Here is a 21,307-nt window from a genome sequence, read left to right as displayed (position 1 = left end):
TCACACGCCGGGAGACCTCCGCGGGGGACGCGCGACAATAACGGGACGGTTGTGATTAGGAAGACAACGGGGAAACAAAACGCCACACGCGGGACGCGATCCCCGGTCTCCCGGGTTAGTCCTCTATTGTTTGAGCCATCCACCACCCCGACCAACCTCCCTACGCGGATTTTCGGCTTTTCATACTACTCCCCTACCATGCTGGCCACCACGAAAAAAACGAGAAAAACGTCCCTGTGAACACGAATCAATAGATTAAATAACGTGACCGTTTCACGAACTGCCGTGAGACTGGGTTGCATGACACATGGTTTTTTGGAGATGGCAAATCACGGTGTCTCTCAGGGTGTCTTGTGGAGAGTGCTGTGAGAATAAAGGGGTTGGGACTGTTGCTATGAGGCATCCAGTCCTTGTATAAGTGGAACAAGAGTTGAGTCTGTATTCTTGGCAGGAAGTCAAGCATTTTCTCAGTGGGAGTTGGACTCTGCAGGGTTGTCACCCTGTCACCGGTACTTCTTGCAATTTTATTGGGCAGAATCTTAATAATAATAATAATAATAATAATAATAATGTATACTTTATTAATCCCGCAAGGGGAAATTAAAATGTTTTCACTCTGTTGTTATTACACACAGGCTTGAATTACACAGCTCAGTACCTATACATGCACTAATGGAGAGATGGATGGAGCTGCCCATGGATTTACAAAACAACAGCATTTAATAATAATCAGGTAATCCTTTAATCCTTTAATTATTAGACTAGTAAATACAAGTCATTGGATATGTGGCTTAGTATCATCCAATACCAAACATTTCATATTTTCCATCCAAATATTTTGACATTTATTTCGAAGAAAGGCTTACCAAAATATTCTAAACTGAATAGAATGTTATCTTGTTTGGCAAACACAACAACCTGTCTCCACAAAGTTCCCTCCATTTCACAATATTGGGTAAGAAAAATACTTGGAAAGGTAGAAAAGTTGATGCAGCTGCTATTTCATAATTTATATGTCCTCCTTCTTCTAGGGTACATAAACAGTGCACCAATCTGTCCTGGTTTATCCGCTGGAAATTCACTACTTTAAATGCAAATAACCTTCCATTGTAGGACATCAACAAGCCATAATCCCTCACTGGCTTTTATAGTAGGTAAAGGCAGTGGGTTATACATATTATTCTTGGAAAGGAGGCAGAGATTTATGCATACTTAGCAGCATCCTTTTAAAAATAACCAATGCTGAACTTTAACTCTGCAAGGGTGAGCCAGCTCGATACATGAGTAAAACATCAGGCCTGGAATATGTGAGGTATTTTAGTGAGAAAATAGAATGTTGATTTTACAGATGCATGGGAATTGGAAAAAAAATATTTATCCCTGGCCTGACTGAAACAAAAAGCAGTTTCCAATATCACTAAGTAACACGAAAAATAAACTTGTAGGGTAAATTCATAGTTTTCAGGGCAGAGCAGACATTGTAAGAGCAACGAAGAAGGTAGCAGAGTTAGTTGATAGATTAAAATTTTGCCGTTGAGCTGACTTGTTCGCGGGCAGTGGAGGGCAGCTTCGTTTTGTCCTGATATATATTATTTTCTCTTGCTTTTTGTCTAGCTTAGTGTTAAAACAAAGTTTTATTTTACCTTGCTCATTGAATTGGACCTGAGAGAACTTTTCTTCCACACCATGTATAAGAGCAGGAAGTTACCTCGTACTCCTGAGAGAAGCGCAGACCGTCATTGGCCTTGAGTCTCTCTATGTAGTCCGCCAGGTCACAGACAGCGATGGGAGGATGTTCCCTCATCCCTGCAGGGAGAGGTGGAGCGGTAAGTACAGTCCATCTCACACACACACACACACACACACACACACACACACACACACACACACACACACACACACACACACACACACACACAGGGTCCAAATTTAGCACCATCAACTAACATCAACTGGTACAATATTCAATTGTCTGGTAGATTTGCTTCACTCAACAGCCAAAAAAACGATGGTGATCTATTGAGTGTATGGTAAAATTTGTCGCACGCACACATGCATGCACGCACACACTCACCAGAGTGCAGATGCATGTTGAAGGCTCAGAGCTAACTGGTCATAGTGATATGGGGTGACAGTGAGGGTGCTGTGTGCTGAGCAGAGGGATGATGTATGACTGTGCAGCTCTTCAACAGCATGCCATAACCACACTGGTGATGTGAGCGTCAACGAGCATGCTGATTGGTTAAAGAAATCCCATTAAGCCATAAGTGAGTGTGAAAGTGCCACACGGGTGGTTGGGGCGTTAAGAGTACCTACAGCATCTTACACTGACATTTGTTTCTACATATCTTTGATTTTTTTTTTTTTTTATGTCTTTCTACTGTATTTCATTTCAAATCTCAGTTTTAATGACATGGACAGACTATGAAGGAAGTATATGGAGTTTAATAAGAGGGCTCTAGTTCAAATGGGTGCTATGTAAAAAGAAAGGGAAAGAGGTGGGGATGGAGGAAATCAGTAAAACACAAGAGGGATAAAAAACTAACTTGGAGTATTCGGGCAACTGAGGCCACTGGAACCTGTGGGGGAAAGACCAGGCAAAACAAACAGAACAGGGGTCAGTTAGGAGAAGACAGAGAAATGAAAAGAACACATGGATCTGTTTTGTGCTCTGCACTGTGATTCAGCTTTATCTGTAAAATATCGCTTAATGTTCATTGCATCCGAGCACAGATGAAGTGGCTTCAGTTGTTACGGGACAGTCACACCAAAATAGGCGATCCAGCGATTTTCTGCAGGGTGGTGCAGCAGGGGGAGTGTCAATGAAATGGCCCATTTGTGTGACGTCGTGTTGTGTTCCCCCAAAATAAGCACAAGTAGACTTTATATTTCACAATTAATTCCATCAGAACGTTTATAGATCTCGTCGTTTCCGACCGCACTTGAAGGCAGCTTTATTTCACAGGAGAGATAGAGAAAGAAAAGAGACGAGTGAGACAGAGCGAGAGCTTTGTTGTTGCAGAAAACATTCAGCTATTACACAAACTCCCGGGCACGTCAGTGCGTGTGTTTGGTGTTTTAAAACTTTCTTGTGGCAGCGACAGAGGCAGTGATGTTTCCTGTTTCCTGTACGGGACTCTCACACCACAAACCATAGCTGAAAACCAGTGTTGTGTTGGTAATGAAACGTAGTTCCTTTTTCAATTCGGCGCAACGTTACTTTTCCCAGGGACAGATTTGACAGCGACACTGCCTTCTCAGCTGCGCGCTCACAAGCTCCACACGGTACGTGACAGAGGCTGGTAGCAGAGCAATCATGGCAAGCGAGAAGCAGCCAAAGCTAACTTTTGAGAGTGTTTTAAGCTTCGTGGCTTTTTGCTGGACGGTGCTCTGAGCGGAGAGCTACAGTTGTGTTCAAAATGATAGCAGTCCAACATCACTAACCTTATAAATCAAATTTTTTGGTAGAAGTGATATTTCTACATGGCAAATAATTTACTAGTAAGTGTTGTAGAGTCATAGAAAACCAACAGACCCAACAGTCATGACATGCATGCTGCTCATTCTGTGTAATTGAATCTATAATTAAAGGGGCATGTTCAAAATAATAGCAGTGTTGTGTTCAATTAGTGAGGTGATTGATTCTGTGAAGAAACAGGTGTCAATTATGGCCCATATTTAAGGAAGGAAGGAAGCAAATGTGCATGCTGGTTATAGTGCATTTCACACTGAAATACTCCGCAAAATGGGTCGTTCCAGACATTGTTCTGAGGAACAGCAGACTTTGATTAAAAAGTTGATTGGAGAGGGGAAAACATATAAAGAAGTGCAGAAAATTATAGGCTGAAAAAACGGTCAACTACCATTCGAATGGATCGAAGAATAGCCAAAATGGCAAAGGCTCAACCAATGATCAGCTCCAGGAAAATCAAAGAAGACTTAAAGTTACCTGTGAGTACTGTTACGATCAGAAGAAGGCTATGTGAAGCAAAGCTATCAGCTAGAAGCCCCCGCAAAGTCCCATTGCTGAAAAAAAGACATGTACTGAATAGGTTGAAATTTGCCAAAGGACACATTGACTGGCCAAAGGAGAAATGGCGCAACGTTCTGTGGACTGATGAGAGCAAAATTGTTCTTTTTGGGTCTAGGGGCCGCAGACAGTTTGTCCGACGACCCCCATGCACTGAATTCAAGCATTAAAGCATGGTAATGCAAAAATCATGTTATGGGGATGTTTCTCATACTGTAGTGTTGGGTCTATTTATCCCATACCAGGGATCATGGATCAGTTTCAATACATCAAAATACTTGAAGAGGTCATGTTGCCTTGTGCTGAAGAGGAAATGCCTTTGAAACTTTCAACAAGACAATGACCCAAAACACACCAGTAAGCGAGCAAAGTATTGGTTCAAAGATTGATGTTATGGAGTGGCCAGCCCAATCCCCAGACCTCAATCCCATAGAAAACTTGTGGGGTGACATCAAAAATGCTGTTTCTGAGGCAAAACCCAGTAATGCAGAGGAATTGTGGAATGTAGTTCAATCGTCCTGGGCTGGAATACCTGTTCACAGGTGCCAGAAGTTGGTTGACTCCATGCAACACAGATGTGAAGCAGTTCTCAGAAATAATGGTTATGCAACTAAATATTAGTGCAGTGATTCAAAGTAAAGCAAACCCTTGAGACATTTTTCAGTTTGTAAATGTTTGAGTTTGTAAAGAAAAATGCAAATACTGCTATTTTTTTGAACAGCCTAATATTCCTTTTTCTTCACTTTCTGTAAAGGTGACACACTATGACAATACACGGACCATCGTGGCTGCGCGACCGGTACAAGTCGATACAGACATTACGTACACTAACACCGTGTAGCGCCGATGACCTGCTGGACTCGTTCATAATGAATCAGCCGTCACTCTGTGAGTAGAGAATCCAGTCTGCAGTGTAGTTCAGACACTAAACCATAGATTGGCTTTATGGTCAAAGATAGTTTTTGTATAATTAACTTCAGTCTCTGCCAGAGACGCCTGCTTTTAAAAGTAACGTAAAAGTAACGAGTAACGTAAAAAGTTACTTTCCATAGGGGGTAACTAAATAAAGTAACGGATTACTTTTTTAAGAAGTAACGAGTAACGAGCAAACACTACTTTTTAAGTAACTTCCCCAACACTGCTCAAAACACAACGACAAGTCTGATCTCTGGTTACATAGCTAGCCACCGCAGCATGACGTGGGGTTGCGTTTCTCCAAAAGTTGAGTCGGTCTCAACTTTTTGCCGCGTGCCCGCTGCGTCTTTTTGCGTGTCACCCCTGCGCCAACCTCCGCCGCAGCCTTAAATCACTACCCCCATCCAAAATAATTGGAAAGACCTGCGTTTTTGCCGGAACGTCGGACGGCTGACGCAGGCAATCTGAACACGGCCTTAGCCATGCCAGCGGGGATCTCTGGGGGTGGAAACGTTGGTCATCGGTTGTTGGTCACTTTGTCAGGTCACCACCTAAAGGCATGGTTAAATTACGTTTCCGATCAATGAAATTTACTCACATTCGTCCCCAAAAAAGGCTGTTGTGTTGGCTATTTACAAATGCCCCAAAAAGGGCTCCTTAGGGAGATCAAACTGTTGCTTATACCTTCTTGAAATATGTCAACATAGGTCCAAGTCCAACCAGAAACATCAGGTACGATTCATGAGCTTCAAGCTAACGTTAACGTTGATGTGAGCGGAACAGCTAGCGTTAATGAGGAGTCTGCAGCTGCCAACCTTAACGTTACCTTAGTCAATGACACCGACGTCAACAATAACGTTAGTAACGAAACACATGGATGGCCTGACTGTTGATCAAGGGACCAAATTATGCATTTTTACTCCACGAACAGCTGGCTCGTTTTTAAAGATAACAAACTGGGCTGCAAAACATGTAGCAGCATCACTTGCTGGCCAGACAGAGAGGGGACTAAAGCTGTCAAGAGAATGACTGACACACACACACACACACACACACACACACACACACACACAACTTGTTTAAATAAATACATACATTTATGTTGTTAATAAATAACAATAAATTGTTGTTGTACCAGCAACATCTCCAAAGTTTTGTTGTTCACTGTAGAAATCTCAAATGTCATAATGATTTGCCAATGCAAGAGAGTACCGGTACCTTTTTTTTCCCACTTCAAGCACTGTTGATGGTGAATAAAACACCTGCAATTAGTTCTTCAATTTTATGGGAAACTGGAAGTTTTTGAGGCTTCGAGGCCACCCAGTGAGCTTTCACTGGAGGGGGAACAAAGGTTGGCAGTCAAAGGAGTTGCTGAATTTCTGTTGGTGTAAACAACATCTGCCAAATACCCTCCCACTGCTACCTTAGGTAAATGCCAGCCATCTGATTGAGAAGAGGAACATGGATAAAACACAATGACAAACCTCCCACTGAGTTTAAAACCTCCCACTAAAAGACAGGTGGGAGAAAGAAATAAGAGAAGTAGTTGGATGGGTGAAGAGATCAGTGAAAACGTCTGACAGGAGAGTGACTTAGGAAACAAAGAGAAAGTAAAACAGAGATTTAATAGTCAGAGAATAGAAAAAAGAAACAGGCTGCATGGTTCATATAACTAAAAGTAGTTATGATGGGAGGAAAGAAGGAAGTTAGTTGATGTTATAGGGCCACAAAGTCTGCGTAGGGAGGAGGTCAGGTTTAATGGATGGATCACCAAAACATCAGGTTCTAAAACAAGAGACTGCTGTTCGTTTCCAACCAACAGTCAACGTTTTGTTCAAAGCATGACCATGATCGTCCCCTATCCTTAACCACATTTTTGTTAGAATAACCACGATGACGAAGGTTCCCCAACTTTAACAAAGTTCTGTATTTTAACCCAAACCAACATCTGTCACTACACCTAGTCTATATCGACAAAATTTCATTTCCGGGATTATTCAAGTGCCGCCTGAAATTCTGCTGGATGTCCCTCGTTTTCAGCCGAACGTCCGTCACCTTCCTCTTTCATTGTGTTGGCGTTCTAAACTCCGGTGGATTTATGAGGACTATGGTTAACTGCTCCTCAGATCTCTGCAGGGTAAATCCAGACAGCTAGCTAGACTATCTGTCCAATCTGAGTTTTCTGTTGCACGACTAAAACAACCTTTGAACGTACACGTTCCACCAAAACAAGTTCCTTCCCGAGGCTATTTTGCAGAGGCACCGTTGCTCCGTCCGGCGCTTAGCGCTGCTCAAGATGATTGTGATTGGTTTAAAGAAATGGCAATAAACCAGAGCGCGTTTTTCTCCCATCCCGGAATACTATGTGGACTAGCCAGACCTTCCTGTGCAGCGCTGTGGAGGAAGGTCTGGCAAAGCAAGACTACTGTCTGTACAGTGTACGGTTCGGACAGCAGCCTCTCTGTTTTTGTATGATGATCCTCATAGGTAAACAACACGACGTGATTGGTTGATTGGTCTTTATTTGCGTCGCGAATGCTCAGAAAAATCTGCCTTGTTTCTAAAAAAAAAATTACGCCGCTTTATCGCAACGAAATATCCCCGTTCTGTGTGAAAGTAGTCAGGACAAAACAACGGTTCCAATCGTTTTACACCGGTATCGAAAAAATAATAATAATGAAAACCAACCCTAGTAATAAGCTGCGTGTGCAAACAACCTATGGGGTCATTTATTGGGTAAGGACAGTTGCATCCAGAGACAAAAACCTAAGCAGATATCTGTCAGTATTATCACGGCTAAGGGTACATCAGAGAGATAATTTGGATTCAACAAGTGTCTACTTGCAGGCAGTTTGTTTGTGTGGGTCAGTTTGAATAAATATGAGCTTATAGGTTCTAGGGACAGTTTGTGTGTATGTGTGTGTGTGTGTGTGTGTGTGTGTGTGTGTGTGTGTGTGTGTGTCCATGCCTTGTGTCTGATAGTTGAGTCTCCTCATCTCCACAGGGTCTGAGGAGTGGGCCAGCAGTGAGTCCTTGACCCCCGCCATGTGCTCATCCTTGGCTGGAGATGTTCGTTTCCTGGTGGAATGAAGAAGTGGTGCGATGAGAGAAGGCAACCATGCAAGCAACTCAAAGTTCAGGAAAACTCTCGTCATAGATTTAACCGTTTATTGCCACAAATGGAAATACAGTTATGCTTGTTGCTGATGGCTCTGCTCTTGATAATGCTCCCTGGACCAGCCAAGCAGCATGCTAAGCTGAAACAGGGAGCGCTATGCAGAAACCCCATTGGGTATAAAAGAGTGAGCCAAAAGAAAGACATTGAAAGCCATTTTAAACTTTAAGTCATGTTAGGACTCTGAACTAGGAAGGTGGAGGCTGGGGTGGTGGAAGCGAAGCATTGCCAGCGGCAGCAGCAGCAGTGAGTGAAGCAGCGTCAGTGTAGCTGGGATCAGTGAGGAGGGAGTCATATTTAAAAGGACGCCTTGATGTAAGAATGGCTGTGACTGGAGTGCACCTGATAGGAATGATATTCAATCAGCGGGTGTATGACTTCCATGTCCTGCATGAACTTACGCTAAGCTTAATTTAGTACTTTATCTCAATTCTGTTTAAAATGGGATGAGGTCCAGATAAAAATAAAGTATGTTGAATGGGGAAATGCTGTAAGAACCGACAGAGGCACTAACCTTTCTTGTTTGCTGCATCCACAGAAAGCAGGCAGACAGTGAACAAGGGAGCAGAGAGAGAAAGGATTCATTTACAAGTTGTCAGCAGCAGGGATGCCACACAGAGTCACAGTGGACGAGAAGTGCACCTGACAGAGCACATTACAGCACCTAACTTATTACTCCTACTCCTCCCTTCGCTCTTTATCTGATCCACAGCCAGCTGAGCAGCTTCTCCTTCCAGCGTCTGAGATCTTCAGCTTACACACATCTTCTTTTATTGCTATTTAGAATTATATGATCATCGATTGACACCCCCTCTGTTTGTCCTTCTTTGTGCACTGTGCAAGTATCTTGTTGCCAACTTAAAACCTTTTTTTTAAGCTTGAACATGTCCCTGCCACATATCAAAATAAATAAATGCATTAAAATGTTAGAGATAAGGGTACATTGGCAAGGATTTACGGACATTTCAAAAGCATCGCACATAACAGAACGGATGAGAGCCACTTATATATTCTTTTATTTACGGTGCTCTCTTGCTACATTGTTAATAAAGACAGAAAAACTGTTCTTCGCCCTTGACACTCTGAGCTTCCTGAACGATAGCTGTCAATCAATATAAACTAAGGAGGTCTGTGGGTGAGATCGCCTTGAAAGTGACTAATCATAGGAGGGCTAGTGCCTCCTTGGTTTCTGCCCCAAAATGTCAAAAGTCAGTTTCATTCAGGCGAGCAGAAATCAACTTTGCTGGCAGAGTTTAGCTGCAAGAGCGTGTATGCCCTCCAGAGCTCGCACAGCAGTAGTGGTGTGCGATACTGCAATATTTGGTATCGATCCGATACCAAGTAAATACAGGGCCAGTATCGCCGATACCGATATCAATACGATACCGATACGATACCGATACCGATACTTTTTAATAATTAAGGTGGATGCATCATCAAATTGCTAAATCTGAATGATTTTTTTATGACCATAATCACGTTTTTGTGATTTTACCTTTGGATTATTAATTACTTAAAACCCAGGAAAGAATTTTTCATATGCTTGAATACATCTGTTGTGTTACCACTGTATCATACAGCCTTTTTACAAATTATACAGCTTGCCGTTGTTTCATTTTCGGCCTGAAAATATAGCCACACAGTGCTCGTCTTCCTCTCTGCCGTTCTTCTGCTCCGTCTCTGTCCTGCTTGTGTGTGCATGCGCCGCTGAGTCATGAGACGGTACAACATCAAATCACAAGAGTGGGGAGGAGGAGCAAAGTGTGCCTGCTCCGCGCTGGGATAGGAGTGGCATTTGAAAGCACCGGCACTTACACAGACACTTTTTGAAGAAACCGCAGCAGTGCATACTCAAGAGAAACTGAAACTAAAGTATCAATCTCTTTACACTGGTTGATCAATATCAATACCAACGTTGGTTTCGATATTATCGATATTTGGATCGATCTACCCATCACTACACAGGAGACACTCGCAGGTGCGTTGTGGCTGCTCTGTGTGCGTGCTGCTTAGTTTTATATGCGCAGGTGCCATTCTTTCCCTCTCCCTATGTTTTGTTGCACGCTTGCAGCTGCCTGTACAACTCTTGATTGTTGAATTGGTGCGCAAAGAGTAATATCTGCGCGCAGGGCTTTAAATTAACTTTTTTTTTTATTACCAGCCAACATGGCTAGTAGATTTTAAAAGTTGCCAGCCAATCAGATTTTCCACTAGCCACGTTTGTTTTTTTCCTAACTAACTTTACTTGACTCCTCTGGTTCGTCTTCTCCGTTTCAGCGTAGCTCGTAATCGATCGCACGCACACTATTGTCTGATGCGTCACGACTTGGTGTTCATGGGAAATGTAGGGTTAGTACAACAAGCAGTGTTGCCAGATAAAGATTACGTTTCCAAGCCAAAGACACACAAAACTGCCCAAATTTCCTGGCAGAAAACAGACCAATCTGGAAACACTGACTGCCGATTCAAACAGACGCTTTGCTTCATTCATCAAAAAATGCAGTATCACAAAGCTTAAAGGAGAATTCCGGCCAATTTTTACGTTAATCTTGATTGCTATAGCTATGAGAGTACTTTCGATAGAAAAAATTAGATTTTCACAAAAGCCTGGCTGAACACACTTATCACGGACGGCAGCTAACAGCTAGCAGCTAGCAGCTAACAGCTAGCAGCTAACAGGCCAAGCTACCCATGGGCAGGATCAAGAAGGGTAGGTGAATTTAAACAATGTCTGAGTTGAAAACACATCTTGTTGTCACGTTAGGGCCCTGTTCATGTGGCACAGACATATTAATTGCATTTTGTGTCTGTTAAGAGGCACAAAGGCACTCTAAAACTTGCCCCGACAACTGCCGTTTTAGCTCAGTGGAAGCTTGTACACGTAGTGCAGCTACTCCAGTTTACTAGGACCGATCCAGGTCGGGTTTTTTTCTATCGAAAGTACTCACATAGCTATAGCGATCAAGATTAACGTAAAAATTGGCTGGAATTCTCCTTTAATATACTGTATTATGGAATATAAGGTTACACTTTACTTGAAGGTATCTACGTAAGAGTGACATGACACTGTCATGAACATGTCATAAACATTATAAACAAGTCATAAACGTTTATGACATAACGGTTCTTTTAGTAAGTGTCATTCGGTTTTTGTCATGACAAGTTATAGAGTTAGGGTTAGGGTTCATGTGTCATGACTGTGTCATGACAGTGTCATGTCACTCTTATGTAGATAACTTCAAGTAAAGTGTTACCGAATATAAATACATTACCCAACGCAAGCTCAACTCACTTTTCATAGTGTACTAAAGTAAATGGAAACTACTGAAAAGTAGAAAAAAAAACAATCAACAATCTATAATACCATTATATATTTAGGAAAATGTGTGCTAGCAATGTAATAAATATTTGATTAATAAGAATGAAATATGCAAAACATCAACTTGGTCTTGGAAGACCAAGTGATTTCAGTTTGAGTTGCTTTCCTCTGAGACTCCCCAGTACCAATATTACCAAACAAATCCTGACACATCAAGAGAGAACGAGCAAAATGAGAAAAAGACTAAACGAGTGTTGCCATTCGAGCAGAGCAGTAGCCATATGGAAGCCCCCATCAGCCCAGTCAGCAGCTCCAGATGTTTGATCCAAGCAAAGGAAGCACGGGCCAACTGTTAGCCTGGAAGGGCAGCACCTCGGGGCAACTCACAGCGCCTTCCTCCCATATGCCGTGGAGGGCCTTTGCCTTCAGGCCGGCTCAGCGAGAATAACTGTCTGTCTGTACTTTAGAAAATACTCCAGTCTGACCATTTCTTGGTGCCTGACTCTTGTTAAATGTTCTTGTCATCTGCTGCACTGAAGAAAAATGCCCCAAGTTTCTCTCTGTACTGGGCTTAAATGATCGCTCAGCTAGATGATATGAGGAAGAACACAATGAGCATGCACTGCTTCAAGGTATACTGACACTATTCCTGTCTTTATTATGACAGATAAAACAAAATTAACCTGTGTATATGTGTATATTGGGAATCCCACAATATGTAGAAGAGGTAGATTTGTCCCCCACAAAAAAATACGAAAGAAAACCCATCCCCCAAAAGAGGTAATAATAAGAATTGTGTCTACCTGTGCTAAACTGGGGGGCTAAAGAACACAACAGGAGCGTGAAAAATAAAGATAAATTCATGTTAATTTAAATTTTTGGAGCTTCTGGCTTTAACAAGTCTGTCTGCTGTTTTTTTTCCATCAGACTCACCTCTTGAAGAGTAGAATAGCAATGACTATGATGATGATGAGAATGACCGCCAGCACTGGACCCATCACCCACAGCATCTCGGAGTCCTCAGTTTGTCGGGCCATCCCACTGTGGAGCTTCACCATGATGGGCTCGGAGAACGGGCTGGCTGCAAACGTCCTCTGCTGCAAATGAGGATGATCCAGAGTCAGTTCACACTCACTGAGTTACACACAACAGAGCAGAGAAAATCAGGACATTTTACGAGTTCGGAGTGAGAACGGGTTGTCCCAAGCATGTCTCTTTTGAGAATGATACCCTGTGTCTCAATGAGATTACCTGTTTAAATAAAGGTTAAATGAAAAAAAAAATCTCCAATGGCTGAAGGCCACCACGGTTTCACAATGAAACCTTTTCCACCAACTCACACAGTGGCTGATGTGTCCAGGTTAGATTTGAACTTTATTCACACACCACACTTTCTTTTCAAGGGAAACTAGTGATGGCCAAATGGAGCCTCATGAAGCTTCATGAACCATTTTCTTTATCTTCTGAGACCACTACATGGCGCTCTCTGCTCAACAAAGGGTTGAAAGCACACTGAATTGTCATTCCTTGAGCCTTTCTTTGAACCAAGAGCGCCATCTAGTGGGCTCAGAAAATAAATGTGGTTCATGAAGCTTCATGAGGCTTCATTTGGCAGTCACTAATGGACACCTAAATGGTTTTCTATTGTATTATCTATAATTTCACCATGTGGGGGAATTGGGGAATTGGCGTCCCTGCTTGCTGAGAAGGTACCGTGCACAGAGAAGCTGTGTGAGAAGGGGAAAGGGGAGGGGGGAGCAGGGGACAGTTCACCTCTGGGTCGAACGGGTTGCTGGGCATAGGTGCCGATACTGTGGCTGCTCCGCTAATAGGCTACTGAGCACCCATCAAGCTGATTGCGGTTATGTGTCAGTTAAAATTTTCATCTCCAATCCTATCCTGAGTTGAAAGATAGCCTACTTTACGGCTTTATTATTGAGTTGATAGGAGTGTGTGTTCGTGTTGACCGTCTGAAATGCAAACATTTTTTGACTACTATTTTTTTTAAAGGGCGTGCGCCCGTGAGCACCCACGGAGGAAAACATAAATCGGCGCCTATGTTGCTTGGTCTCCCAAATGGAACGGTCCGGACAAGGGGGGGAACGGGGGACCATGAGCCTCCTTGTTTATCACTTTTATGCATGATAAGGATCTATCGGAGATCTACCCCGACTTTTGGACTGCTCTCAGGATTGCACTTCCTCTGCAAGTCACTGTGGCTCAAGCAGAGAGGAGCTTTTCAAAACTACAGTTGATCAAGTCATACCTGAGGTCAACCATATCCCAGGAATGGCTCACCGTCCTTTTCATCAGTATTAATCATTCAATAGAGGAGCAGATTTCATACGATAACATCATTGATGATTTTGCATCAAGAAAGGCCAGAAAGGTCAGGTTTTAGTTTTAGTTTGTGTTTTCTGTTCTTAGTACAATAGCGTAATAATTAGATTCTGTTTAGTGCATTTTCACATTTGTGTGATGAAGAATTTGTGCTATTTAGAATATTTATTCTATATTTTATTTGCACATTATTCTTAATATTTTATATTATTGCTGCTCTCTGCTCTTGATACATTTTTTATATATCTGATTGTATATATGTTTATCGAAGGGGGTCACGCCCTGGGTGTAATTCAACGTAGAACCGTCACTGTGCTCCACACAATACAGCTGGCTGTATAGTTTTTAAGTCTCTGTCCGGGTAAGAACATTTCCTCTTTAAGTAATTAAGCTATTAAGTAATTAAAGCCAGTATTTGCAAAATGTTCTAACAGCTAAATAGTATAATTTCAGGTGCCCAGTGGGGAGTTTTTGTTTATATTCAGTGTTTCTCATCTAAACTAATTTTGTGTATCCTTGAGGTCTAACAAGTGTGCATGTGAGAAACACAACCGGGACCCACTAATCACATCCATAGCACTACCAGAGGTCAGAAACTCCACAGGGTACCATTTATCTGTGGAAGATAAATCAAGATGGTGCTCGACTTACACACTTATCTGAGGTGGACAAGGTCGAGGTCTGCAAACTGGTTCTGTTACTTTGGCCCAGCTTTTGTCAACACAAACTATGACTAAAAATATTCATTAAAACCCCTTTTTTTTGACAAAACTAAAATTATGCCAAAATGTGAACTATGAACGAGTAGATTTAAGAAAACTAAATGCAGCCACAATGCTAACAAAAATCGGACAAGAGGCCGCAACAAAAAAGCTGGGAAAAGCTACCAAAAACCTGCAGACCAACAGACTGACATTAACAAAAAGCTAAGCTAACATTAACCTGACATTATAGAGGGCTATGGATGTGGATGTAACACTTATGGTACTTTTAGTTGACTATTATTTTGGTGTTAATATGGGATATTAATAAGAATGAGTGCAGGATTAATGTGCTGTCAACCATTTAAAACGTATAGTATAGGGATAGTTTTACATTAATCAGACATTTTAGCAGGTCTTCTCAAGGAGAACACAGAGAGTAGAGCAGATGAGTGAATCCATCTCCTGAATGATTCGCTGCTCTGCAGTGGAGAGCACAGGTAGCTGGAATAATGAACAGTGATCAAGAATGACAGAGAGTACCCAACTACGTTCGAACAGCAGAGTGTGGGAATAGCAGCCATTTACTGAGGAGAGGCAGTCAGTTATGTTACAGTGGTATTAGTCTCGCATTGCCAGACCTTCGTCCACAGCACTGTGGAGGAAGGTCTGGCTAGTCCACACAGCATTCCGGGATGGGAGAAAAGCGTGCTCTGGTTTATTGGTATTTCTTTAAACCAATCACAATCGTCTTGGGCGGTGCTAAGCGCCGGATGGAGCCATGGTGCCTCTACAAAATAGCCTCAGGAAGGAACTTGTTTTAGTCGTGCAACAGAAAACTCAGATTGGACAGATAGTCTAGCTAGCTGTCTGGATTTACCCTGCAGAGATCTGAGGAGCAGTTAACCATAGTCCTCATGAATTCACCGGAGTTTAAAATTACAACACAAAGAAAACGTAAGGTAATGGACATCCGACCGAAAAGAGTGACATCCAGCGGAATTTCCGGTGGCACCAGGTTTTCATTATTATTATTTTTTCAATACCGGTGTAAAACGATTGGAACCGTTGTTTTGTCCTGACTACTTTCACACAGAACGGGGATATTTCGTTGTGATAAAGTGGCGTCATTTTTTTTTAGAAACAAGGCAGATTTTTCTGAGCATTCGCGACGCAAATAAAGACCAATCAACCAATCATGTCGTGTTGTTTACCTATGAGGATCATCATACAAAAACACAGAGGCTGCTGTCCGAACCGTACACTCTACAGACATTAGTCTTGCTTTGCCAGACCTTCCTCCACAGCGCTCCAGAGGAAGGTCTGGCTAGTCCACACAGCATTCCAGGATGGGAGAAAAACGCGCTCTGGTTTATTGGCATTTCTTTAAACCAATCACAATCGTCTAAGCGCCGGATGGAGCAACGGTGCCTCTGCAAAATAGCCTCGGGAAGGAACTTGTTTTGGTGGAACATGTATACGTTCAAAGGTTGTTTTAGTCGTGCAACAGAAAACTCAGATTGGACAGATAGTCTAGCTAGCTGTCTGGATTTACCCTGCAGAGATCTGAGGAGCAGTTAACCATAGTCCTCATGAATTCACCGGAGTTTAAAATTACAACACAAAGAAAACGTAAGGTAACGGACATCCGACCGAAAAGAGTGACATCCGGCGGAATTTCCGGCGGCACCAGATCAATCCCGGAAGTGGAACGTCGTGGATATAGACTACAGTGGAATAAACAGGTCACAGTGCCTTTTTTGCTAACCCTGCCATACATGAGAACAACACCTGTAACTATGGCAACTTTACACAACCACGATGGCATCAACGAGGTGCTGACAGCTCAACCCAGTGTCCAGAAGGAAATGTTGGCATTGTACGTTTCTGCAAACCACGGATACATGCATGCATAATACTGCAACCCGTTCTCATTTTCCACTCGTCACATTCCGACGCTTTGTTAGGACCCCTGGCCGTCACTTTTTGGTCGCGTCTAGATGGGGATCCAAGATCTCCGTCGACGGTTGAGAAAAAAAAAATTCTAGTGACTGGCTGGACAGCTGTAGTCCCAGAATGCTTTGACGAGATACGATTCAAGAATGCATGATAAAAATACTCAAATGTGCCAGACATAACTAAATGCCTAAAATGTGAGTAAAATCAATATACAATTTTGGTCATAAGACTAAAACTAATTAAATAGTTGCCAAAATGAACTGCCCTTCTCATTAATGTATAGTATATAATATATAAGTTTTCCCATGGACCAATCGAAACATTGGAAAATGATGACCTGTTTCAAATAACCGACAACCAGTTTTAAATGAAATGGCTTAAATCTATGTACTACAGGGAGGGTGACATATTTTGATGAAACATTTGGCAGCTATACTTTTTGCAGTTTACCTGTCTTTGACAGCTGACCCACAATGTTACATTTTGGACACTTGTGGGTATTCAGTGAGGCAGGACTATATATGAGAGTATGGAGGATGTTGGAGTCCTGCACACACACACACACACACACACACACACACACACACACACACACACACACACACACACACACACACTGTGATGACCAGTGGTGGTATGTAACTAAGTACATTTACTAAATACTGTTCTTAAGTCAACATTTTGTATTATCCTTTCATGCCACTTTCTACTTCTACTCCGCTACATTTCAGAGAGAAATATTGTACTTTTTACTCTACAAATTCAGATTTTTGCACACGAAACACATGCAGTTTATAAAATCCGAGGAGGACAGTGAATCGACGGTGAGACAGACAGCGGCAGGCTGCTGTGTTGGCTGCGCCAGCTATGGGAGTGAAGAGTCCCCTCTGAGGCCAGGGAGGAAAGGAAGCAGCATAGGGGAGGATCCGCATCAGTGACATCCTGAAGACAAATCCAATAATGCAAAACAACTTCACACGCCTTCTGGACAGCTGTGGAGACCTGAGGCCGGCCCTGGCTATTTCCCTGCCATCATTAGACAACATGGCAGTCTCTCCTGTATCCAAAGCACACAGGACACACTCACACTGCTGCCAGGAGACACAATGTCTTCGAAGGTGACTTGCTGAGCAGGTTGTGCTGCCATTAGTTATTATCCATCACTATTTGAGATGGCTTCAAGGCTATCTTTAGCTCACATAGAAAAATATATTTGAACCAGTCTTACTATTGATATACTGTAGACCTTTTTCAGTGTTGCATTTGTGTAAGTGTGTATTACACCATACGTACAGTAAAGGATGATTCCACATTATTAAAACTTAGGTCTTGTTTTTGTAGTTTTGTCCATCACATCTATCAGTTATGAGAACAGTGGATCATCAACTTCATTGCTGAATGAGGGAATGTGTTGACATCCAAGGTCAACAAAAATAAGACCCAAGTTGAGCTTGACAGTTCATACTTGCTCCGGAGCAATGAATCATAATCACTAGTGATGTAACGTTCTGTGCCGAGGCTTTGGAACGTGTGTGTCGAGAAATCCTCGAAGTTATCCGCGAAGCGCGTATCGAGGCTTTTATCGTTTTAGACAAATTACGTCATTGATGACATCCGAAGCCTCGTTGCCCGTCCATACCACTTGTCAGCTTGACGTTAGCAAACGCAAGTTGCTTCTGCTACGACAGAGTTCTAAGGCCATCATAGGGAAAAAAATAATGTAACGGACCCGGGAGAGAGGGGTAATATTCCGATAAAAAAACCTCTGAATTTCATTAATCGGGGTATTCCTGCATGTATACACTTTAACCGGGGTATGATCGGTTTAAGCATCTGCACATGCTCCAAATGCCCCTTCCCACTTCCCTGGAAGGACCATCAGCAGCAAAGAGTCTGCGGTCCAATCAGTTTTACTCCACGCCGAAGCTCAGCGGACATCGGGAGATGTCTAAACAGATCCATCTCCGGGGCTGTCAACGCCGTGTCTCGGCTAAACAGTGGAGGGACCGAGCAGCCTCCGCTGCGGCCACTGGCTAACGTTAATGTTTGTTAGCTAACGAAGTTAGCTTTCTTATTCCACCCGACACTGGACGACACTTGTAACAGATACAATGACCCGAACAAGTTGTGAGTCGCCGGGCGAGGGCACTGGGCTTTCCTACGCTGTGACAAGAGTGTGTAAATGAAACATAAAGTTGTTACAGTAGGTAGAGTGGTACAGTAGGTGGCAGAGCGCCACCTACTGTACCGGAGGTAGAGTTACTCCGTCATTCTTCCCCGCTCATGTATTCAGGGAGAACTGGCATAACCTGGTTACTGCTGTGCATGTAAACGCACTGACTGACTATGGACATGTATGTCATACAACACCACTTCAAAAAAGCCAAACTAACCATTTAAGTTGGGGGACTCAAGAACAGTCAAAATTGAACCTGAGACACCCTGACTTTTAGTCCCCAGTAGTAAGTTTCAAACTTCAAAGCTGTGTCTTTGAGTACGTAGTGCGTTTACTCTGACCAAGTGTGGCCACATGCAGTGCAATGCGAGTACCTGGATGCTGCACTCATAGCGGTCAAAATGTTGAGAATGGATCGGTGGACACTACTCACCCTCAACAGATGCCATCTTTGCTGAAACGGCAAAACACAAACTATACAACTGTTATACACGCTTTTTTCTATATGTACCACTATACTGTTGTCAGTTAGTGAGGAAAACAAGCCGGGTGGACGACAATAGCTGGAGGTAAAGCTTTGGCTGCAATTTACCATTAAACTGAAGAAGATAAAATATTTTCACGACCTGGTCATCATGATATGATAAAAGCATGCTAGAAGCACACTCTCATTACACATTAAATATTATAAGAACAGCTGATTTCTGGCGCAGTAAACCGCTCCAGCGGGCAGGCGTTCTTTGTGCGTACTATGAAATAGAATCCTGCAGGCACCACTGATTGAACAGTCAGTGCTTAACGGCGGCGAGCGATGTGAGACAACACTACCCTGTTGAAATGTACGCACTTGCACAAGTGTGCACTGTGCACACTACATGTAAGTGCTCTCACAGAAGTATCCAGATTGAGACACAGTACACAACTGCTGGATCCTACATTTCCCTAGAATCTATTTGTCAGACATCTTTAAAACTCCACACCCCTAGTTTGTAATGCAGACTTTGTGTTATTGATGTGTGTAGTCTCAAGTGATGGCACTCAAACATGATGCAGTGACAGAACATCCCATCATTAGAAGATGTGAAACATATCATTGCATCATTAACCTTCAAAGAAAAAAAACCAATTTATTTTTCCATCCTGATTAGTGCAGATTTGTAGCCAGTTGGATATTGGCAACGTAATAAACTTTAAATAGGAGTTACATGGATCAATTTGCAAGGCGTAATTCACTTTAAGTAACTGTGCTGCTTGTCACTTAATGTTCTGTGAGACAAGTGCAGCAAGTTGGACTGTGTTAGTGAATGGGAGTATAAATATTCCTGTAAGCCTGATGGGGCTCTGGCTCAACAAGGCTAGCTCCAGCTCCGGCTGCAGCTCCTCTGGGTGAAAGCTGTAAACACAACTGAAGAATGCTGCTTGTTAAAACAATGTCACCCCGCGAACTGGCTTTGCTTCCTTATTGATTCATTAATTTCCACACGTGTCATGCTCTCTTTCTCTCCAACTTTCATTGTGAGAGCGCGTGACATCAGGGCTGACAACTACAAATGAATTATACGTGACCTGGCTGTGAGAGATTTGTTGAACATTTGTCATGTTGTGGAATGCTGAAACGAAACAGATGCTCACATTTTGATTGATATTATATATATATATGCTTCTCATACAAACGCCCATGAGTATATCCATTATAAAAGTTATTTTGCTGTTGTTTCATTTTTTTTTTTGCACAGTACCTCAAACAATGAAAGAACATGATTCTAAATCAGGTTTTCTGTACCTTTTTAAATTACATTTTCAGCTAGAATATATTTAATACACAATGTAAATGGATTTTCAAGGTAAAGTATAGCAGATACAGTCAGATCAAAGCGCTTGGTTTGATTATGCAGAAGGATTAGGATACTGATTTCCATTTGGAGAGCAAAGTAAACAGCCATCCAAATGTACTAGATCTATGGTATATATGTGTAGATGTTGATGTGCTTGGAAGGGTCTAAGATACGGTGGCCGACAGGGGCAGACGCCCTGCAACTTAAGAAAACACACGCAAATAGACAAAACACAAGCAAATTAAGAAAACAACTTCATTCATTTGACAACATATGTGCAGCATTCAGCAAACGCACTGCAAATACCACAACACAACCAAATACATAAACGCGCTGCAAATACACACAACACAACCAAATAGATAAACGCGCTGCAAATATGAAACGATGCAAAAAGGAAAACACACAAACCCAGAAAACAAATGCAACAAAAAAACGCTGCATCCAGATTACACAACGGAAGTTCTCCAGACCTCTAGAGGGAGCAGCTAGTGGAACAGCTTGATTTTAGACCCCACGGGGAGGGAGAGAGAGAGGGAGAGAGAGAGAGAGAGAGAGAGAAACTGCATAGACTGTAAATATTAAATCTATGTTTGAGATATGTTTTCTCTCGTTTGGTGGGTGTGTCTTGACTCAGGTCACAGGTGATACTCAATCAGCAGAGACGTCTGTAAACTCGTGGTGATAAAACATTTAAAACTGCATCAGCGTTTAACGTTGACGTTTGTTTAAGCCACATGAGAGGGTTTAATTTCGAGGTCCGAAATTACTGAAGTGTAGGCCTCCTCAAGTGTAATATTGTGATTATACAACAACGGTTACCAACAAAATAAGTGATCAATCTGTATTCATATTGT

General features: G+C 42.4%; 1 protein-coding gene and 2 long non-coding RNA genes across 31 annotated transcripts in view; 2 read left to right on the top strand and 1 right to left on the bottom strand.

Moving 5' to 3' along the window:
• ptprfa (protein tyrosine phosphatase receptor type Fa) overlaps positions 1 to 21,307 on the bottom strand; it is a 400,117-nt gene that overhangs the window by 43,663 nt on the left and 335,147 nt on the right. For 18 of the 29 annotated variants that reach the window (XM_031311904.2, XM_031311903.2, XM_031311906.2 and 15 more), the window contains 5 exons: positions 12,373 to 12,536; positions 8,635 to 8,646; positions 7,914 to 8,023; positions 2,547 to 2,579; positions 1,709 to 1,806 (listed from right to left, as the gene is read on the bottom strand). In XM_031311904.2, the coding sequence (XP_031167764.2) occupies positions 1,709 to 1,806; positions 2,547 to 2,579; positions 7,914 to 8,023; positions 8,635 to 8,646; positions 12,373 to 12,536 (417 nt within the window). The remainder of the gene's footprint in view (positions 1 to 1,708; positions 1,807 to 2,546; positions 2,580 to 7,913; positions 8,024 to 8,634; positions 8,647 to 12,372; positions 12,537 to 21,307) is intronic. The other 11 variants (XM_031311915.2, XM_031311927.2, XM_031311925.2 and 8 more) reach the window with 3 other exon arrangements.
• Positions 1,153 to 19,460, top strand: LOC118496328. The gene is made up of 3 exons (XR_004898892.1): positions 1,153 to 1,163; positions 14,122 to 14,128; positions 19,404 to 19,460. It is a non-coding gene; the product is annotated as an uncharacterized LOC118496328 (long non-coding RNA).
• Positions 2,611 to 9,556, top strand: LOC116058939. Its single transcript, XR_004107158.1, has 3 exons — positions 2,611 to 2,621; positions 6,098 to 6,101; positions 9,414 to 9,556. It is a non-coding gene; the product is annotated as an uncharacterized LOC116058939 (long non-coding RNA).

The sequence above is a fragment of the Sander lucioperca genome, chromosome 11 (assembly GCF_008315115.2).
Source record: "Sander lucioperca isolate FBNREF2018 chromosome 11, SLUC_FBN_1.2, whole genome shotgun sequence".
NCBI lineage: Eukaryota > Metazoa > Chordata > Actinopteri > Perciformes > Percidae > Sander > Sander lucioperca.
This window is presented reverse-complemented; position numbering and strand designations above follow the sequence as displayed.